At 42.8% G+C, this 21,013-nt stretch overlaps 1 protein-coding gene across 2 annotated transcripts in view; it reads left to right on the top strand.

The window, feature by feature from the left end:
• The window catches only part of GOLPH3 (golgi phosphoprotein 3), a 69,178-nt gene that overhangs the window by 27,174 nt on the left and 20,991 nt on the right, over positions 1-21,013 (top strand). Inside the window, exons 3-4 of one of the 2 annotated variants that reach the window (XM_002714100.5) lie at positions 7,546-7,660; positions 18,947-20,871. In XM_002714100.5, coding sequence (XP_002714146.1) covers positions 7,546-7,660; positions 18,947-19,371 — 540 coding nt within the window. In that variant the 3' untranslated portion in view covers positions 19,372-20,871. Of the gene's footprint in view, positions 1-7,545; positions 7,661-18,946; positions 20,872-21,013 lie in introns of those variants that run through there. The other variant, XM_089312680.1, reaches the window with a different exon arrangement.

The raw sequence follows: 21,013 nt of genomic DNA, 5'->3' as shown, positions 1-21,013 counted from the left end.
GGCCCTGCACCCCATGGGAGACCAGGATAAGTACCTGGCTCCTGCCATCGGATCAGCGCTGTGCGCCGGCCGCAGCGCGCCGGCCATTGGAGGGTGAACCAACGGCAAAAGGAAGACCTTTCTCTCTGTCTCTCTCTCTCACTGTCCACTCTGCCTGTCAAACAAAACAAAACAGATTTTTTTTGCACTTCAATATCAAATATTAAAGACTTTCTTCAAGTCTTTCATTGTGTTTGTTGAGTGTATTATTTTTCAGAATTATTTTTTTCCTTAAGAATCTAAAGGTTTTAGGTCAGAACTGACCTTTAAATATCTTTAAAAAATCTATTTGAGAAACAGAGGGAGAGAAAGAGACATGGACAGAAGGACGGATCTCCCATCCTCTGGTTCACTCTGCAGATGCCCATGAAGTCCACAACGAGGCCAGGGTGACTCTAAGAGCGGGGAACTCAGTTTGGGTATCCCTTGTGGCTGAGAGGGACCCAACTGCTTGCGCCATCACTTGCTGCATCCCAGCAGGAAGCTGGTGTCCAGGGCTGGAGGTTCTAAATAAATTCGTAGTACCATCAGTTTGAGACATTGTTTACTTTCTGTTGGAATACATGAATATTTGGCTGTCGTGTATTAGTACTTCCCCTTTTCCCCAGTCTTCCTAATTGAGTTCTGTCATACATTTTTGACAAAACTGTAATAATGATTGCTTATATTCTACAGCTATATTGTTCTCCACAGTTACATCCCATGATATTTTCCTGCCCTGCATATTCTTGTTTTCTGAAGTCGGTAATTCTTAGTTTCTCTCTTTTTTTTTTTTTCTCATTTCCTTTGTAGGTTCCATACTTTTTTTCATAAGTGCCCCATCAGGAAGAATTACCCTTATCAGATCCACCACACTGAATGGTAGTGCAGTTATCTCTGAGTCTGCTGTGCAGTCGGCATGGAGCTTCCTATTGCATTTTCATTGAGTTCAGTCCTGTTTCCTGGCTTTCATATTTTTTCCCCACCTTTTTGGAAAAAAGCTGTTTTGATACTCTGCATGCTTAAAAACCCATTTTATTGTACCTCACTTTTATTTGACAGCTTTTTGAGAATAGAATGTTAGCTATTTTCCTGCAGAGATTTGAAGACCTTTCTCTGTTGTCACCTGACGCACAGAGATGCTGTTTGACACCTTCTGAATTTTCTTTGTATGATGTTGGTTTTTTCCTTCTCTAGAAACATTTGGGAGCTTCTGTTACCCTGATGTTCTGAAATCAAATGATGTGCTCGATGTGGGTGATTTTTAATTCATTATGCATGGGTTCTTTCAAAATAGAGATGTGTATCTTGATTTTGGAAATTTTTTTCTGTTTCTGCTGTCTTCTGCCTTCTGTTTTTCTAGAACTTTTTAAATTAGATGTTGACTTCTGAGCTACTTTCATCTTCTAACTCTCCTGTTGACTTTTTTTTTTTTTTTTTTTTTTTTAAACAGGCAGAGTTAGAGAGACAGACAGAAAGGTCTTCCTTTTTCTGTTGGTTCACCTCCCCAAAATGGCCGCGACGGCCGGCGCACTGCACCGATCCAAAGCCAGGAGCCAGGTGCTTCCTCCTGGTCTTCCATGTGGGTGCAGGGCCCAGGGACCTGGGCCATCCTCCACTGCCTTCCCAGGCCACAACAGAGAGCTGGACTGGAAGAGGAGCAGCCGGGACAGAATCTGGCATCCCGACCGGGACTAGAACCCAGGGTGCCGGTGCTGCAGGCAGAGGATTAGCCAAGTGAGCTGCGGCACTGACCTCCTGTTGACCTTTTATTATGGCTCTTATGTTTTTTGAATTCCATAAGCTCTTTATTGCAGTTAACTTGTTTAATGGATATAATACCTTCTTTTAGATCGTCGAGGATCTTAGGAGTGGTTTTTTTTTTTTCTTTTTTTTTTTTCCCCCGAAGATTTATTTATTGGAAAGACAAAGTGACATGCGCATGCACACACACACACACACACACACACTGTCCTCTGGTTCTCTCCCCAAATGGCCAGGGCTGAGAGAGGTGAGAGAGAGAGATCCATCCATCCTCTGGTTCACTCCCCAAATGGTCAGAGCTGAGCCAATGCTAAGACAGGAGCCAGGAGCTTCTTGAAGGCCTCACACATGGGAGAAGGGACCCAAGTACTTGGGCCATCCTCTGCTGCTTTCCCTGGCACATTAGCAGAGAGCTGGATTGGAAGTGGAGCAGTTGAAACTGGAACCGGCACCGATAAGGGATGCTGGTGCTGCGCTCTGGTGTGGTGGAATGAGAAGGCCATGCCAAGATGGCCACTGATAGCGGAACCTGCCTGGCAACAGGCTGTGATTGGATGGCTTCAGAAACCACATGGCAATGGAGCCTGCCTGGCAACAAGCTGTGATTGATTAGGGCATAGACCACCCCTTGACTGGATTGGCTGCCTTGGCTATATAAGCTGCTGTAACAACTGAAATAAATGAGTCTGCAGGTTGCTCTGCAGGCTGCTCACCTCTGGCCTGCTTTCACCTGACTCCTGACTCCCGGGGTCTGTGTGGTGACTCCGATCTTCTTGACCCCACCATGCTCCTCCTCTCAGAACGAATCCACAGCGATATTCTGGGGCTTTAACTCACTGAACCACAGTGCCAGCCCTGGACTTTTTTTTTTTTAGTTATTAATTTGAAAGGCAGAAAGACAGAGAAATCTTCCATCTGCTAGTTTACTCACCAAATGGCTCATCCAGGCCGAAGCCAGGAGCCAGGAACCCCATCTGGGTCTCCTATGTGTGTGAGGGATCCAGGTATTTGGTCCGTCTTCTGCTGCTTTCCCAGGCGCATTAGCAAGAAGCTGGGCCAGAAGCGGAAAAGTGAGCACAAGAACCAGTGATTCAATATTGGATGCAGCTTTGCAAGTGGCAGCTTAATCCTCTGCACCACACCAACAGCCTCTATTATGACTCTTGAAAATTTCCTTTGTGTTAACCTTGTTTTTTCAGAGTTTTTGTTTTCTTTCTTTTTTAGTCTCTTCTGTTTCAGAGGCTTTCTTTCAGATATTTTCACTGGATCCCCTGTACAATATTTATTTATTTAAAGATAGTTTATTTGAGAGGTAGAGTTACAGAGAGAGGGAGAGACAGAAAAGTCTTCTGTCCGCTGGTTCACTCCCCACATGGCAGCAACAACTGGAACTGGCCGACCTGGAACCAGGAGCCAGGAGCCTCTTTCGGGTCTCCCATGCTGGTCCAGGGGCCCAAGTACTTGGGCCATCCTCTGCCACTTTCCCAGGCCATAGCAGAGAGCTGGATTAGAAGAGAAGCAACCAGGACACGAACCAGGGCCCATGTGGGATACCAGCACCACAGTCATAGACTTAGCTCATTATGCCACAGCACTAGCCCTTATTTATTTCTAAAGATTTATTTATTTGAAAGGCAGAGTTAGAGAGGGAAAGACAGAGGTCTTCCATCTGCTGGTCCACATTACAGTCACAAGTGATTGTAATGGCTGGAGCTGGGCAGCTTTGAGCAAGGAGCTGCTTCTGGGTCTCCCATGTCAGGGGCCCATGTACTTGGGCCATCTTCCATTGCTTTTCCAGGCCATCAGCAGTGAGCTGGATCAGAAGTAAAGCAGCCACAACATGAAATGGCACCCTGATGGGATGCTGGTGCTGCAGGCAGAGGATTAACCCAATAAGGCCACAGTGCCAGCCCCTCCTGGACGGTATTTAAAAATGAGAGTTCTTTCCCCACCAAAATAAATAGAAAGTATAGGCAGGGTGTGTTCGTGTGCCACACTTATTACTGAATTTTTTATGAAGTCCAGAACTTATCCAGTGATTCATTGAATAGTTCTAAGCAGAAACAGTAGAATTTCATGAGATTTACCTCTTGGGTCAGAAAGGAGAATATTGAACAGAACTAAAACTAGTTGAGGGACACTAGTTAGGAGACTTAAAGTGAATGCCACCCAGATAAACTAGAATTATGACAGAGGTGAGAGGGAAGTGATACATCTGGGACTTCCTGTGACGGTGAACATGTTATTTATCTGGACTGTCCAGTGTCTGTGAGTTATACAGTTGAGTACTTAAGTGGTTAGTGTGTACTTAAGTGTCCCTAGAGTAAATTAAGACATTTTATAAATGAAAACACACAGGATGTTTGAAGGCTTTGTGTGGAAACAAAAGTTTATTTTGGATACCTCAAAGTTTTAAAGATTTATTGCATGTTAATATTTTGGCTATATTGGGTTAAGTCAAATATTAAATTCTGCCTGTTTCCTTTTAAAATGCAACTACTAGAAAATTTAAGAGTAGATGTGTGTCTTGCATTGTGGTTCTTTACTATATTTCTGTTAGGTTGTGCTGTCTGTGGAATACATACTTCATATATATTTTAACCTTTCATAAGATTGAGCAAAAAGTAGAAAACCCTTTATTGAGGACAAACATATGAGAGGAATGTCACTTTATTTTTAAAGATTTATTTTATTTATTTGAAAGAGTTACAGAGAGAGGTAGAGACAGAGAGAGGTCTTCCATTCCCTGGTTCACTCCCTAGATGGCCACAATGGCTGGAGCTGCGCCGATCTGAAACCAGGAGCCAGGAGCTTCTTCCGGGTCTCCCATGTGGGTGCAGGGGCCCAAGGACCTAGGCCATCTTCTACTGCTTTCCCACGCCACAAAAGAGAGCTGCATTGGAAGAGGAGCAGCCGGGACTAGAACCAGCACCCATATGGGATCCCAGTGCTTCAGGCCAGGGCTTTAACCTGCTGTACCACAGCGCCAGCCCCGGAATGTCATGTTTTTAAAGCACAACTGTTAAATTGCACTGCCTTTTTTTTTTTTTTTTTTTTTTGACAGGCAGAGTGGACAGTGAGAGAGAGAGACAGAGAGAAAGGTCTTCCTTTGCCGTTGGTTCACCCTCCAATGGCCGCTGTGGCCGGTGCACCGCGCTGATCCGATGGCGGGAGCCAGGAGCCAGGTGCTTTTCCTGGTCTCCCATGGGGTGCAGGGCCCAAGCACTTGGGCCATCCTCCACTGCACTCCTTGGCCACAGCAGAGAGCTGGCCTGGAAGAGGGGCAACTGGGACAGAATCCGGCGCCCTGACCGGGACTAGAACCTGGTGTGCCGGCGCCGCAAGGCGGAGGATTAGCCTAGTGAGCCGCGGCGCCGGCATATTTCACTGCATTTTAATAGTTAACAAAGGTAATAGATTGAATTTTGATAAGTTGAAATTTGTTGCATAGCCAATAGTGTGAATGCAAGCCATAGGGATCCAGTACTTGGCTTGAGTACTTATGGCATGTTCTTCTCTAATTCCTACCTCTGGATTTTACTGCTGTTATGGTTTCTATATCCCAAATGGGTTTTATAAAAATTATATTAAAAAATTCTATATATTCAAAGCTGTTGTTATTTTCTTTAAGTTTTCTACTAGTGATGGCAGGTTTTTAAATTTATTCGAAAGGCAGAGCAATGGAGAAATTTTCTCTTTACTGGTTACTCCCTAAGTGGCCAAAACAGCCAGATCTGGGCCAGACTGAAGCCAGGAGTCAGGAACTCCATTCGGGTTCACCATGTGGGTACAGGGGCTCAAGCATTTGGACCATCTTCTGCTGCTTTCCTAGGCGCATTAGCAGGCAGCTGGATTGGAAGTGGAGCAGCTGGTACTTGAACTGGTGCTCTAATACAGGATGCTAGTGTTGTAGGCAGTGGCTTAGCTTGCTGCACCACATTGCTAGGCCCAGGGGTGGCAAGTTTTTTTTTTTTTTTTTTTTTTTTTTAAGATTCAATTTATTTATTTGAAAGGCAGAGTTAGAGAGATATGGAGAGATATCTTCCACCCACTGGTTCACTCCCCAAATGGCCGCAACTGCTAGGGCTGGGCCAGACTGAAGCCAGGATCCTGGAGCTTCTTCCAGGTCTCCCACTTGGTGCAGGGGCCCAAGAACTTGGGCCATTTTCCTCTGCTTTCCCAAGCACATTATCAGGGAGCTGAATCAGAAGTGGAGCATGGGGCCAGTGCAGTGGGGTAGCAGGTGAGGCCGCCGCCGCCTGTAGTGCCATGTGGGCGCCAGTTCAAGTCCCAGCTACTCCACTTCTGATCCAGCTCTCTGCTATGGCCTGGGTCCCTGCATCCAGGAAGACCAAGAGGAAGCTCCTCGCTCCTGGCTTTGAATTGGCCCAGCTCTGGCTATTGTGGCCAGTTGGGGAGTGAGACAGCGGATGGAAGACCTCTCTCTTCTCTCTGTGTAACTCTGACTTTCAAGAAATAAATAAATCTTTTAACCAAAAAAAAAAAGGAAGTGGAGCAGCTGGGACTCTAACCAGTGCCCATGTAGGGTGCTGGCATTGCGGGCGGTGGTTTTATTCACTGCGCCACAACTCCAGGCTCAATGGTAGCAGGTTTAAAAAGTGTTTCTTACTACTCAAATTATATTTTCTATTTAAGTTTCTATGTTTTATTTGTGATAGACGCTCAGGGGAGCCAAATCTTTTTTATTTTTTATTTATTTTTTTATTTTTTTTAAAGATTGATTGATTGTTTGGAAGGCGGAGATCTTGCATCCACTGGTTCACTCCTCAGATGGCCACAGTGGCTAGGTCTGGGCCAGGCAGAAGCTAGAAGCCTGGAACTCCATCCAGGACTGCAATTATCTGGGCTATCATCTTTTGCCTTCTCAGGTGTGTTAGCAGGGAACTGGTTTGGAAGTTGAGCAGCCAGGACTAGAACCAGTGCTCATATGGGATCTTGGTGTGACAGGTGGTGGCTTAATCTGCTGTGGCACAACACTGGTCCCCAAAAGTCTTAATTTTTGCTCTCAGTTTGTTAGCTAGTTGTTGTTAGGACATTTATTGAAAATTTTCTTTTTCTATTAATGTGAACTACTACCATTATGTACTGAATTCCAGATAGTTGAGTCTGTTTCTGGAACTATTACTGCATTAAAAATGGAGTTTTGGGTCATCTAGTCCCAGGCTCAGCAATGAATGGAATTATAGTGAGTGTAAACTGTGCTAGCATTTTGTTTTACTGATTGTTGCACAGTAGTTTTTTTATTCATGATAGTAGGCATTCTAATTGGTTGAAAACTGGATTTCCTTCACATAGAATTATTTAAAATGTGAGCTTTGATACTGTGTGAACACTTGACTTTAAGTATGATTTTTTTTTGCATAGTTTATAGTTTTTATTTTATGAGATTGAGTCAGAACAGGCATTGAGGCAAGTGTTGTGGCTTGGTGGGTTAAGGCACCGCTGGTGGTGCTGACGTTCTGTATGGGCACTGGTCTCAGCTGCTCCACTTCTGATCCAGCTCCCTGCTAATGCATATGAGAAAGCAGTGGCAGGTGGTTCAAGTGCTTGAGCCTCTGCACCCATGTGGGAGACCCAGACCTGCCTGTTGTGGCCATTTACAGAGTGAACTGGTGAATGGAAGATCTCCCTGTGTCTTCCCTGTAACTGCCTATTACTCTGCCTTTCCAATAAATAACTTTAAAAAAAGCAAAAGTGGGCAGGCATCAGTGGGTCTTTTCATTTTTCTTGCTTACATTGTAGGTGATCTGTAAGTCGGATGCTCCCACAGGGGATGTTCTCCTTGACGAAGCTCTGAAGCACGTTAAGGAGACGCAGCCTCCAGAAACCGTGCAGAACTGGATTGAATTACTCAGCGGTAAGCGGCTGTGTGTGGGCTACAAGCTGAACTCTGTTGCAGAGATGATGTAAAAGTTTAAAATTCTTAAGAAAGGAACCTTTACACAGTAGCCAGAAAGCCTGTTGAGTTATTTAGACACTTAAAGGTAGTGTCAGTGACTGAGTGAGAAAAATAATGGCTTTTAAAATAAAATTTCCCTCTGAGCAGGTACTAAATGAGGGGTCACATGCTCCCCAGAGCCCCTTCATCAGAATTGCTCACTGCTCCTTACTCTGCACGGGCCACGCTGTGGTGAGGACCCCACGGCCTCCGTGGTTTGAGCAGGGTTCACTCCACACACAGGCTGGCAGCCACAGGCCGCTTCATTCTCAGCACCTGGGAAGGGAAATGCCTGGGAACTTGAGTAGTTGGAGGAGGAAATGGCGTAAGCCTTTGAAGGGTAAGAATGAAACACACAGAAGGAAGGGTAATTGTTCAGAAGGGAATGTAGGACCAGGTAAAACTGGCGAACCTGTCTTCACAGCCTCATCTGTGCTTCTGCTTGGTTTTCAAGCAGTGTCAATCACTGGTGTAGAACGAGGAACAGCATTGCTAATGGTACAGGCTTTGAAGTTCTGCTTAGAAGCGACATGTGGTCATATCTCTGGCCAGAGCAAGTCCTCTGGGCTCCCCTGACTTTAAGAAGAGAAAGTGCTGCTGATGGACAGTACCAATGATGGTACTTGCGTGTGTGTATAAGCTCCTGAAGGGTGGGACCAACACTGTGTTGTTCTTCTGCACTGTCATGTAATCTGTAGCTTTTGTAAGTATTTATTGTAATTTCTTCTGGTGTTGAACATTACTATTTAAATTGTTTAAAAATAATTGGATGCCAGAATTTGGTAAGTAAGGTGGCATTTTTCTCATTGATAAACAGTTTCTAAACTAAACTAAGTCCTATTATGAGGACATTCTCCTGTTGGTGAAATTTTTTTTATGATTATTTAAAAATTAAATCCATTTACTCCACTGTTAGCAAATAGGACCATAACAGGCACTTTACGCCTATGTAAGCATCACCCTTCCTTTTTGTTGGTAGAGAGCATAAACTTATTCACAAGATTATCTTTATAATTTTGAATTTTTTTGACCATCCTCTGACAGATTGCTGATACCATTTTTCTGTTTATGCCAGTGTGTAAGAGAAACTTTGACCTCTTACTACACCCATACCCACGCTTGTTTTATTGGTATTGTTTTCCATTGCAAGTTTTCTCTTGCAGGAATATTTTAAGAATAATTTGTCCATTTGATGGGGATTTTTTTTTTTTTGGCTAAAATAGAGAATATAATCCACAGATCCAGAGCACAGATGAATCTGTGGCAGTGCACAAGCGCTCCTGGATTAGCTCTCCTTACTGCTATTACAACAGGGACCCAGTGTTAACGCTGCTTTTGAAGTACATCTGTTTCAGATAAAAATAGAAGTGCTAATAACTTCTAACTATCTTGATGGATCATTTTATAACTTCTCTAGAGATCCCTGACCTACACAGTCTTTGGGCCATTCTTGTGCTGAGCTGCCTGTATTGGCCAGTTTCTGATCTGGTAGTTCAAATTAAACTTTGTGGTTAGAGGGGCCGCTGTTGTGGCATAATGGGTAAAGCTGCCGCCTACAATACGAGCGTCCCATATGGGTGCCAGTTCATGTCTTGGCTGCTCTACTTCTGATCCTTGCTAGAGGCCTGGGAATAGCAGCACATGGCTCAAGTGCTTGGGCCCCTGTTACCCATGTGGGAGACCTCAAAGAAGCCTCTTGCTCCTGGCTTTGGCCTGTCCCAGCCTTGGATATTGTGGCCATTTAGGGAGTGAACCAGTGAATGGACGATCTCTCCCTCTCTTCTTCCCTGTAACTCTGACTTTGAAATAAATCATAAAAAAAAGAAATTGTGATTAGAGTCCCAACTGGCCAAAACCAAAAAAGACTTTCTCAAAGTTAATTATTTTTTTTGGCAGAAAAATTACAGTGCTACAGAAGCTTCACTGGAATCTAATGGGTTTTGCCTTAACTTTGTTGTTGGTACTGATTTCAGCTGATACTGATTTCGGCATTTGCAGATGCTCTACTCATAAAGATCTCTATCTTATATCACATGTTCTAATGGCACATGAGCTTTGGCTCAACTGCATACCTTACACCATGAAATTTCCTCTGATAGTTTTTATACCTTAAATTAGTATAGCACACACAGGTTCAGTTTCAACATTTAATATACATTCAGCAAAGTAATATTTGATGGATGAGCATAAATGCTGAACTTGGTTCTCAGCTTGGGCTGCTGTTGCAATATTGTCACCTGATTGAGCATTGAAGAGGTGAGATATTTAGATTTTTCTCAAAAGTCTTTAAATGCAGTTCGGATTCTGTAAAACAGTGTCCATTTGGATTAGGAATTTGAGTAAGACGTGAGGCTAACAGCATGTTCTTTTTAAACAATGTGCTGTGAGTTTTTGGTTAGCTGCAAATGCTCGAGCGTTGCCTGTAGCAGTTCAGTCCTTGCTCCCACGATACCTCAGCATAGAGAAAGGGAATCCAGAAAGGGAGGAGAAGTGAAGCAGGTTTCCTCTTTAAATTATGAAAATCTCTGCTTCCTATCTAGTGAAAGTACCAAGATAGCTGTTTGCTGATTAAATTTTTTGTGGAGAGATACCTAAAAAAATTCAGTAGTTCAGAGAAAAGGGAAATGCTTAGGAACTTCTGTAGCTGGAGGAGGAAATGGACCTTGGCGTAAGCCCTTGAAGGGTAAGAATGAAACACACAGAAGGGAAGTGTAATTGTTCAGAGGGAATGCAGGACCTGGTAAAACTGGCGAACCTGTCCTCACAGCTACATCTGTGCTTCTGCTTGGTTTTCAAAACTGTGTACTGTATTGTATTGTTGAGGGAAATGTGCACAGGTTATTGTATGGTGGTTACCTCCGAGGTAGACAGCACATAGTAGGCCCATCTCTGATACAGAAATAAAGATGCTAGTAAAACAATCTATGGATTAGCTTAAAAATTAATATATCAGTTAAAGACTTTAAAGACTACTGTGTTTAAGTGTAAATTGTTTCTGACTCTGAAATTGTAAGATGTGAGCTTGATCACTTTGGTCACAAGGTGTCACTAGACTGCCAACTGTAAGAACAAAGCTGCTTTCAGGGAACTTCTGTGCAGTGGGATCGCTTAGCTCCCTGTCAGTGTGTCCTTCTTATCTGAATCGATTGCTAGGCGGTGGACATCAATAACGTTGGAGGAACTTTTTCCTTGTTGTATGTCTTTTTATACTTTACTTTACAAAAGCTATAGAACTGTACATTTTAACTTTGCTTGCTAATTAAGTCCCATTATATATGAAGGGTCTTCAAAAAGTTCTTGAAAAGTGCATATTATGAAAAAAATCATGCATGTGTTTCCAAAACCTTTTACACTGAAGTAAAGGTGCCCTTTAATTCTATAAAGTGCCATCATGTGCAGTGAATGATAAGATGGAATCATAGTAACATCTTTTCAAGTACTGTTCATTCAGTCAGTCATTTATTACAAAGTAATTAAAATATGTTCAATGTTATAAAAGCAGCTAAGTCTTGGTAGCTAGCATAGAGAAACCTTTCTTTGTATCTTCTCCCCAATAAGCCATCTTCACCCTCCTATCCCTGCTTGTACTGGTGACTTAGTTATTTTAATTCAGGAGAATTCTATTCTTTGGACTTAGCTTAATTCAGTTATTATCTAATTATTGATTATTTAAGTATTAAATAATAAAATTTTATTAGATCTTTATTAAACATAAAATTGATTCAGTTATTTACTTTAATTCTTATTTGATTTGATTATTTTAAACAAAAGGCAGACTTCAGAGTACTTGATTTTATGCACCACAGACAATGTTTCCTGCACTGCTTCAGCCTTCTGCGGTGAGACTTCCTCATTTTTTGAATGTCTGAGGAGACCTGAATAAATCCCTTTTTGCTGGAGCGAGCACCTAAGGTTTGCCCTGCTCTAGAGGTGTTGCTCCAGAAGATGATGCTGGCTGGTACCCTTGTAGTACTTCCTCTGAGGCAGAAATGGTTGCCCATAAGAAGGTGCAGTCCTTAATGGAACTTTGACCTTTTTGTAAGGTGGGTCTGTGTAGAGGCTCTTGTCATTTTTAGTAGCAATAGTAAACTGTAAGTTAGCCTACTTTGGAGTTCACAAAATCTTTCCAGCAACTGTGTAAGCATTACACATTCTCATGGTTGCAATATATAAGATTTAACTAAGGATAGAGTGAGAATAAATCTTAGCATGACTTCAGTATCATAGATAGTAGTCTTACACTGTTAGACCCACTCATTTCCTCCAAGAAAGAAAAAATCATAGTATAGCAGCATTAGAAGGACTTTTGTTTATAGAACCTGCAAAGAGAAATTTTACTTTATGTCTCAGAATAATCTTTTTATTGCTCCCTTCCCCTCAATCGATTGGTAATAAGTGACCAAAATATTCTCTAGGGTATGGAATCTCTTCCTGTTTGCCTTAGAACCATAAAGATGGATGGCTTGGGAGTTATTCATTCTGTTTTGGTGTTGTGACAGTGTAAACATACCTAGGCAGTACTGTGCAATTAGCTAGAGTTGTCAGTTATGGTACTTCTTGGATGAATTGTAAATTATATGCATTGCTAATTCATCTTAGAATTGACTTTTTGGATCTGAGATAAATTTGGCTGATATATATTAGTTTAAGTTTCCAAAAGTCAGTTAATACTGTCTAATTCTAACATAATACTTTGCCTACCACCTATCATTGAAATTTGAAAACAAAAATAAAACTCACATTGTCTAGTAAAAGAAGGAGCAGGCATTTATTGGGGAGAGTGTGGATTGGCACAACAATAAAACATGGAAGTCAGATAGCTATGGAGGAAGATGGGTTCCTCCACCCCAGGGCTGCTTATAGTCTGTGCAGAATCGCCACGTGCACTGTGTTGTTTGCTTCTGCCTGGAATGCTGTTGCCTCTTCCTCTCCTAGGATGCTGGATCCCACAGGATTTCCCGATGCAGCTTCAACATCCTTTCCTCTGTTAACTTTTCTAGAAATGTTCTTTAACATTTAGACACAAGTCATTTCTTATTCCTCTGGACACTGTTTAAAGTTAGAGAGGGAGAGACAAAGAGATCTTCCATCTGCTGGTTCACTTCACAACAACATTGGGGGCTGGGCCAGGCCAAAGGCAGCAGCCTTGGAGCTCTATCTGGATCTTCGAGGCGGGGATTAGAGGCCCAAGCACTTGGGCCTTCTGCTGCCTCCCCAGGTGCATTAGCGAGAGCTGGATGGGAAGTGGAGTATCCAGGACTCCCAGCTGGTGCTCACGTGGATGCTGGCATCACAAGCAGCTTAACTCACTGTGCCACATTCATATTGTTCTTGTGGCCCTATTGATCCTATTCTGATTTTCTTCTAGTAGGGCTAGCAATATGTATTCTTGGTACCTAATATGATTCTAAGAATATTATAAATTCTATATATTCTCTTACTCTGCACACAAGTAAACAATAGCTAACAGTTTTTGAGAGCCTATCATGTATCAGGCTCTAAGGTCCCCCCCACCCAAGATTTGTTTATTTGAAAATGAGTTACAGAGAGAAGGAGAAAGAGAGAGGTCTTCCATCTGCTGGTTCACTTCTCAAATAGCCACAACAGCCAGGGCTGGGCCAGGTCAAAGCCAGGAGCCAGGAACTTCCTCCAGGTCTACCAAGAGGGTACAGGGACCCATGCAGTTGGGTCATCTGCTGCTGCTGCTTTTCCCAGGCCATCAGCAGGGAGCTGGATTGGATGCAGAGTAGTCAAGACACAAACCAGCGTCCATATGGGATGCTGGCATTGAAGGTGGCAGCTTTACCTGCTACACCATTATGCCAGCCCCTGTTCTAAGAATTTGATATATCTTAATTAAAGCCCTGTGGCTTGATACATTTGTTATTCTCATTTATATGTGAGGAAGCTAAGAGAGAGTTAAGGAGCCTTGACGAAGGTTGCACAACCATGTCATGACCAAGTTTAGTTTCAGACTTAAAAGTATGGGCATAGAGGTACTCTTTCTTTTCTTTCTTTCTTTCTTTCCTTCCTTCCTTCTTTTCTTTTCTTTCTTTTCTTTCTTCCTTTCCCTCCCCTTCCCTCCCCTCCCCTCCCCTCCCCTATTTATTTATTTTACTTGAAAGAGTTACACAGAGAGAGAAGAAGAAGAAGAGAGAGAGAGGTCTTCCATCCGCTGATTCACTCCCCAATTAGCCGCAACGGCCGGAGCTGTGCCGATCTGAAGCCAGGAGCTTCTTCCCAGTCTCCCATGCTGGTGCAGGTGCCCAAGGACTTGGGCCATCCTCCACTGCTTTCCCAGGCCATAGCAGAGAGCCGGATTTGAAGTGGAGCAGCCGGGTCTCAAACCGGCGCCCATATGGGATGCTGGCACTGAAGGCTTACCTCCTACGCCACAGCGCCGGCCCCAGAAGTACTCTTTGACTTGTTAAATTATACTGTTTCATTTAACTGTTAGGCTGTTTTGTAAGTCAGTGTAGGTATGGCCTTGTTTAGCACCAGAAATTGAAATAAGTAGAATTGTTTATTGTTTTATGTTTTTCTTCATACTGTTGCGTTTTAAAATCTAATATGGCCTGAAAAACACTTCAGCTCTTTTCCTTTTGGAAGTTACCAAGGAAATTGAATGTAATGGTTGTTCTTATTTTGTGGAACCTATTTTGTCAGACTTTTTTTGGGAAAAATTATGTTGTCTTTAAATGCAGTTGGTGAGTTTAATTACTAGTAACTCATGGTACTAACACGTCTACATTTAATATTTTTTTTAAGATTTATTTATTTATTTGAAAGAGTTACACAGAGAGGGGAGAGGTCTTCCATCCACTGGTTCACTCCCCAATTGGCCGCAAGGACTGGAGCTGTGCCGATCTGAAGCCAGGAGCTTCTTCTGGGTCTTCCATGTGGGTACAGAGGCCCAAGGACTTGGGCCATCTTCTACTGCTTTCCCAGGCATAACAGAGAGCTGGATCGGGAGTAGGGCAGCCAGGACTCAAATCGGCACCCATATGGGATGCTGGCGCTGCCATAGTGCCGGCCCCCATCATTGAATTTTGATACTTTACAAGTCCCTGGTTTTACAAAGGAGATCACACAGTATAAAATGGAGTTCTCTATCATTTATTTTTTTTAAAAGATAGTTCCTCTTTTCTCTTGTATTTTCCTTGAAGTCATTTAGATATTTATAATTACTGTTTTAAGTCCTTTTTACTAATTCTATCTTTTGTCATTTTTGAGAGTATATTTGATTTGGATGATAGTTTCTGTTAATTTTTTTTCTTTTAGTTTTGGGTCACTTTTGCTTTTAAAGTTTAGTGTGTATGTGTTTTAAATTGGATGCTGGAAATTGCAGATATTAAGTTGTTGAGTTCTGAGTTTTGTGGTCTTTTAAAAAATTTATTTAGAAGCCCCTGTGTGGCATAGCAGATGAAGCTGTTGGCTGTGATGCCGGCATACCATATTGGAGTGCCAGTTTGAGTCCCAGCTGCTCTGCTTCCAATCCAGCTCTCGGCTAATGTGCCTGGGAAAGCAGCAGAAGGTGGCCCAAATCTTCGGGTCCTTGCCACCCATGTGGGAGACCCAGATGGAGTTCCAGGCTGCTGGCTGTGGCCTGGCACAACCCTGACTTTTGTGACAATTTTGGGATTGAAAAGTGGATCAAAGAGCTTTCTCTGTCTTCCACCTTCCTCCCATTCTGCCTTTCAAGTAAAATCTTAAAAAAAAAATTTTTTTTTGGAGGCTGTGTGTGTGTGTGCGTGTGTGCACACCCATGCTGGTTCACTTCCTAAGTACCTGTAATGGCTGGGGTTGGGCTGAGGCAGAAGGTAGGAACAGGAAATGTATTCCAAGTCTTGCACGTGGGTGGTTTCATGCCATCATTGCTGCCTCTTGGGGTCTGCATTAGTAGGAAGCTGGGGTCAGGAGCTGGAGCTGGGAACTGATCCCAGGTGTTCCGACTGGGATGTGGGCACCTTAACTGGTAGGCTGAACGCCGCTGCCTGTGAGTTTGTTTGATAGGAAGGTGCTTGTCGATCGGCTGGTGTCTGCACTTTGATAAGGCAGATCTAGTGGCCTTCACTCCAGGGCTGCTTCAGTTCTGTGATCCTTCTGGTTGTCCTATGTTCATCGAGGCCTGTCCCCTCAGGCTAGTTGGTTCTCAGATTTTCCCCAGCTCTGTGTTAGATCTTGGAATGGTTTTTTAAAAATTTTTTGGCGATTGTGTTTTGCCTAGCCTTGTGGGATTTCTCACTTTACCAAGTGCGATTTAGTTTTCAGCTTACACGGGGGAACACGAGGCAGACACTAGACCGCTGCTCTGAGTCCTGTCTTCTCCAGTACTCTGCCTTGCACAGTCCGGCTGCCTTCGCTGGCGTCACGCTGGTCTCTGCCTTTCTGAACACAGTGTGGCTGCTGGGCTTTGTTGAGGTCTTCCTGCCAGCTCTCCTGCCTGAGATGTGCCTCCAGGCAGTGAGCTTGGACAATCTGAGGCTCACTTAGATTTCTCTCAGAGGTCACAGTTCTAGGCTGCTTTTTGACCAGCATCTGAAACAGTTATTTCATATTCTGTTGTCCTTTGGTGTCATTGGGGAATTGGTTTCAGGACCCCTCAAGGATACTGAAATCCAGAGATGTCCAAGTCCTTCGTATAAAGTAGCATAATGTTTGCATATGACACACGTCTTCTTGTATACTTTAAATTATCTCTGCATGACTTATAATACCTAATATGGTATGAGTGCCACGTACATAATAAACCATGTTGCTTAGGGGATAATGACAGTTGAGATCTCCCATGTGGGTGGCACCACATCACCACTGCCTCCCAGGCCTACACATGTTCAGTATGGATAAAAGTTTTTCCCTTTGAATACTTTTGATCTGTGAGTTGTTGAATCCACAGATGGGGACCTCCTGGAAACTGAGGACTAACGGCAAGTCCAGGACTGATTAAATGTTCTTCTATCTCGTATTGTTCAGTAGTAAGTTGTAGAGTAAGTTAATTTTGTCTGTGGCCAGCTGAGTAGTAACATGTTTGAAGGCAGTGTTGTTGACTCGAACTTTGTGTGGGACTGGAAGTGTTCTGTTCCTGTGCTGTCTAGTCAGTTTCCACTGCCACTTGTGGCTATTTGGACTTGAAATGAGGAACTAAATTTTCAAAAATTTTAAAATTTGCTTTTGAGAGAGACAACAGAAAAATCTCATCTGCTAGTTCACTCGTCAGAAGCTCGTAACAGCTATGGCTAGGGTGCCATGAAGCCAGGAGTGGGGAACTCAGTGCCAGGTCCTCCACATGGGGAGCGGGACCCATGTATTTGAGTCATTACCTGCTGCCTTCCAGAGTTGCTTTAGCAGAAGATGGAGTTGGGAGCAGAGCTGGGACTTAGACTCAGACTCATGTACTCTGGTATGGGATGTGAGCATCTCGGCATCTTAACTGCTGCACCAAATGCCTCCCCCACCTCCGAATTTTTAAATTAAATTTAATAGCTCCATGTGGTTAGTGGCTCCTATTATGGACAGTGCAGCTTAAGCTTTGCTCTCAGTATTATAAAATGTCAACCTTACAGCTTTTGCATTTAGTAAAAGTGCCTATGACTGATCTTTTTTAAAAGATTTATTTATTTGAAAGAGTTAGAGACAGAGAGAAGTCTTCCATCTGCTGGCTCACTCCCCACTTGGCCACAACAGCCAGAGCTGTGCCGATCCGAAGCCAGGAGCGAGGAGCTTCTTCGGGGTCTCCCTTGTGGGTGCAGGGGCCCAAGGACTTGGGCCATCTTCTACTGCCTTCCCGGGCCATAGCAGAGAGCTGGATCAGAAGTAGAGCAGCCAGAACTTGAACCAGTGCCCATATGGGATGCTGGCACTGCAGGCAGTGGCTGTACCTGCTCCGCTATAGCGCCGGCCCCTTCTATGACTGATCTTTAATATGTTCTAGTTTAGAAAATTACTATAGTACTTTCTCAAATAGTAAATTGAGTTATTGTTCATCAGTGATCATTTGGGAATACATACAAGATGGACAGTTTGTCATGCATAATCCCAAAGATAACAGTTTAATGATGTATTTCCTTCTGTCTAGTCTTACATAAAAAGAAGAAATTTTTAGTGAATAATGATTTGGTTTTATTTTAAATATTTCTATTCTAGAAGGAAATATGCATGGATAACAAGATTAAAATTGTGGGTTTTTTTTGGGGGGGGGGGGGGATCCTCCTAGAATTAGCTTCACATTATTAATTTGCAAAGAACATTACCAGGGTGGCGTCTGGCCTAGGGATTAAGATGCCTGGACCTCTTAACAGAGTGCCTGGGTTCACGTCCTGGCTCTGCTCCTGACTCCAGCTTCCTGCTAATGCACATCCTGGGAGGCAGCAGTGATGGCTCAAGTAGTTGAGTCCCTGCCATCCATGTGGGAGACCCGGCCTGAGTTCTGACTCCTGGCTTTGGGCTTGCCCAGCCTCAGCTGGGAGTGAACCAGCAGGTGGTAGCTCTTTTTTCTTATCTTTTGTTTTCATTCTCTCTCTCTGTCTCTCTGCCTGTCAGTTAAATTTGAAAAATAAAATAGCATTTCCTGAACAGGCTTCCTGTCTTTATAGGCTGTGTGGCTGTGGCAGTTTCAGGAATAGCAGAGAGATCGGGACATTGTGTTCTTCATTTTATTTGTCTATGTCAGGGGTGGGGAACATCCGGCCCACAGGTTGTATAAGGCACACAGAATCATTTGGTCTAGCCCTGCCCAAGGCAGCTGCAGGCGGAACTTGAAATTCAATAAATCTATAGCAGGCTAATTTTTAAATTGATAATTTTGTATGGCCTGTGAATGATGTTATAAATATCCAAATGGCCCTTGGTAGAAAAAAGGTTCCCTAACCCTGACTGTGTTAACGACTGGTGTAGAGAAAATTCTGTTTTGCTGTATTGACTACTTTTTGACAACAGGTGTAAGGAGGCTGGAACATAATTTAATATCTTGCTCATTTCCCATGGACTAGGTGTAACTCTGGTTGGAAGACTGATTTCAGTTTAGTCTTTGTATGACTGCTTTGCTTGAGAATATGTTAGGTGCTTAGAATCCAAAGGCCTGATCCTGAAGGTGTTTGTGGTCAACTTGGGGAGAAAGACATTCACTGTTCATTGTAATAGTATCAACATTTTGCAGAATTATCAGGCAATGCCTGTCATATCTAACTTCAGACATCTTTTGTTTAGGTGAGACTTGGAACCCATTAAAATTGCATTATCAGTTAAGAAACGTGCGGGAACGATTAGCTAAAAACCTGGTGGAAAAGGGTGTATTGACAACAGAGAAACAGAACTTCCTACTTTTTGACATGACGACACATCCTCTTACCAACAACAACATTAAGCAGCGTCTCATCAAGAAGGTACAAGAAGCAGTTCTTGACAAGTGGGTGAACGACCCTCACCGCATGGACAAGCGCTTGCTGGCCCTCATCTACCTGGCCCACGCCTCGGATGTCCTAGAGAACGCCTTCGCTCCTCTTCTGGATGAGCAGTATGATTTAGCCACCAAGAGGGTGCGGCAGCTTCTCGACCTAGACCCGGAGGTGGAGTGTCTGAAGGCCAGCACCAATGAGGTTCTGTGGGCGGTGGTGGCGGCGTTCACCAAGTGACTGCTTGGGACGAAGCATTCTCCTTTCTCCCGTGTAAACCAGTAGTTTTTTCTTCTACTGACTTCTGGTTTTCTGCAGTTTGTACTTTCCCATACTGTAATTGGCTTTTGTTTTAGAAAATGGTGGGTGGCTTTTTCTTTTTCCTATGTATGCAGGATTCTGCTGGTACGAGAGGCCTTCCTCTTTCTGTTTTTAACAACGTTTTACTGCCATATTGGCATTCCAGTCCCTGTTGGCAGTCTCACTGCTACCTGCTTTGGGGTTCTGGTACTTTGGCTTTCAGAGTACCCCAGGCCGCCTCCTCACATGCACAGCTTTTGGATCCCCTCAGCTTGAGTCTCCCACATGTGCATGTCCATCTCATGTTCCGCCTACGGTTCAGACAAGCGTCACACACGGCCTTCAGCTCACCAAAGGTAAATATCTGTATCTATTAGGACATTTTATACATAGACCTCAGTTGAGAGATGTATACTTAGCAAAATTATTTTTAAATTGAAACAGCAAATACTTAATATAAAATGCCCCTTGGATTTTGCTTCCCATGTAAATCTATTGTATTATTACACTTGCTATAATTTTAACTATTAAATCATAAAGGTCCAGTTGTTTCACAAAGCCAGTTGGGGACGGGCTGCATTCCAGTTATGCTGTATATAGTTTCAATTATATATAAATTGCCCCTTCTCTGGCTACCCCTGCCCATCTTAGTATTTTGCAAGATTTAATTAGTTGTGCACCTGGTGCCCCTCATTTGCCTCAGTCATTGTTATTAGATGGGAAAATAGACCTCTCATTGAAGGAGAGAGAAAAGATGTGGCTCTGATTGGTCTCAGAATTTTTTGAGTTGTGCCATTCATGGTACTTTTTGCCTATGCATCTCCTTTCTGGATTTTTGGGGGTGTCTTACTATTTTTATAATTTCTGTAGGGAAGAGGCTTTTGACCAGTACTAATCTTGAGTACAGTTTTTTTTTTTCTTCTTCTTTTCTGTCCACAAGTAAATTAATGTCTGCTCTGAAATGTCATTTATCTACTCACACTTTGTTCGGGGGAGAAAAATCAAATATCAGTCCTAGCAGATGTTGCATGTAAATTGGTAGCAAGTAATGACTACAACTCAGATGATTAAGAATTTTGTAACAGAAAGCTCTGCTATGTTTTAATTTTTATATACAATTATGATTAGCACATCGTAAGATTATAAACCTTTGCTTTTTACAAGTTTATTTTTACTCTTTATCACTGTTTATCATACCACCATTGGTTTCACAATGTAAATATTATACATTGAACAAATTAAATGTCAAATTTTGTATTACCATAGTTCATGTTAATAGTGGGGCTTTCAGGTGTCTATAAAGATTTTTTTGGTTAACATTCATTGCAAAAGTACTAGATGGTGTATAACTCTAGAGTTGAATTTGAAGGGATTCCTAAATATGTATACTATCTTTTTATCTGAAGTAATAAATAAACTATGATCTTGAAAGTGCCTGAATCAGAGCAAGTATGTCATTTGTGTTTTTCTGTTCTCCACTCTATTTCTTACAGATGAGATTTTGTTTAGTATAGCACCTCAATATTTCAGTGCATGTTTGGCAGAATTTTTCTTAAAGAGCCAGAATGTAAATATTTTAGGC

This window comes from Oryctolagus cuniculus, chromosome 14 (genome assembly GCF_051225735.1).
Source record: "Oryctolagus cuniculus isolate XC-2025 breed Fujian yellow rabbit chromosome 14, ASM5122573v1, whole genome shotgun sequence".
NCBI classification, from domain to species: Eukaryota; Metazoa; Chordata; class Mammalia; order Lagomorpha; family Leporidae; genus Oryctolagus; species Oryctolagus cuniculus.
Note: the sequence above shows the minus strand (reverse complement) of the source record. Positions and strands in the feature narration are given on the sequence as shown.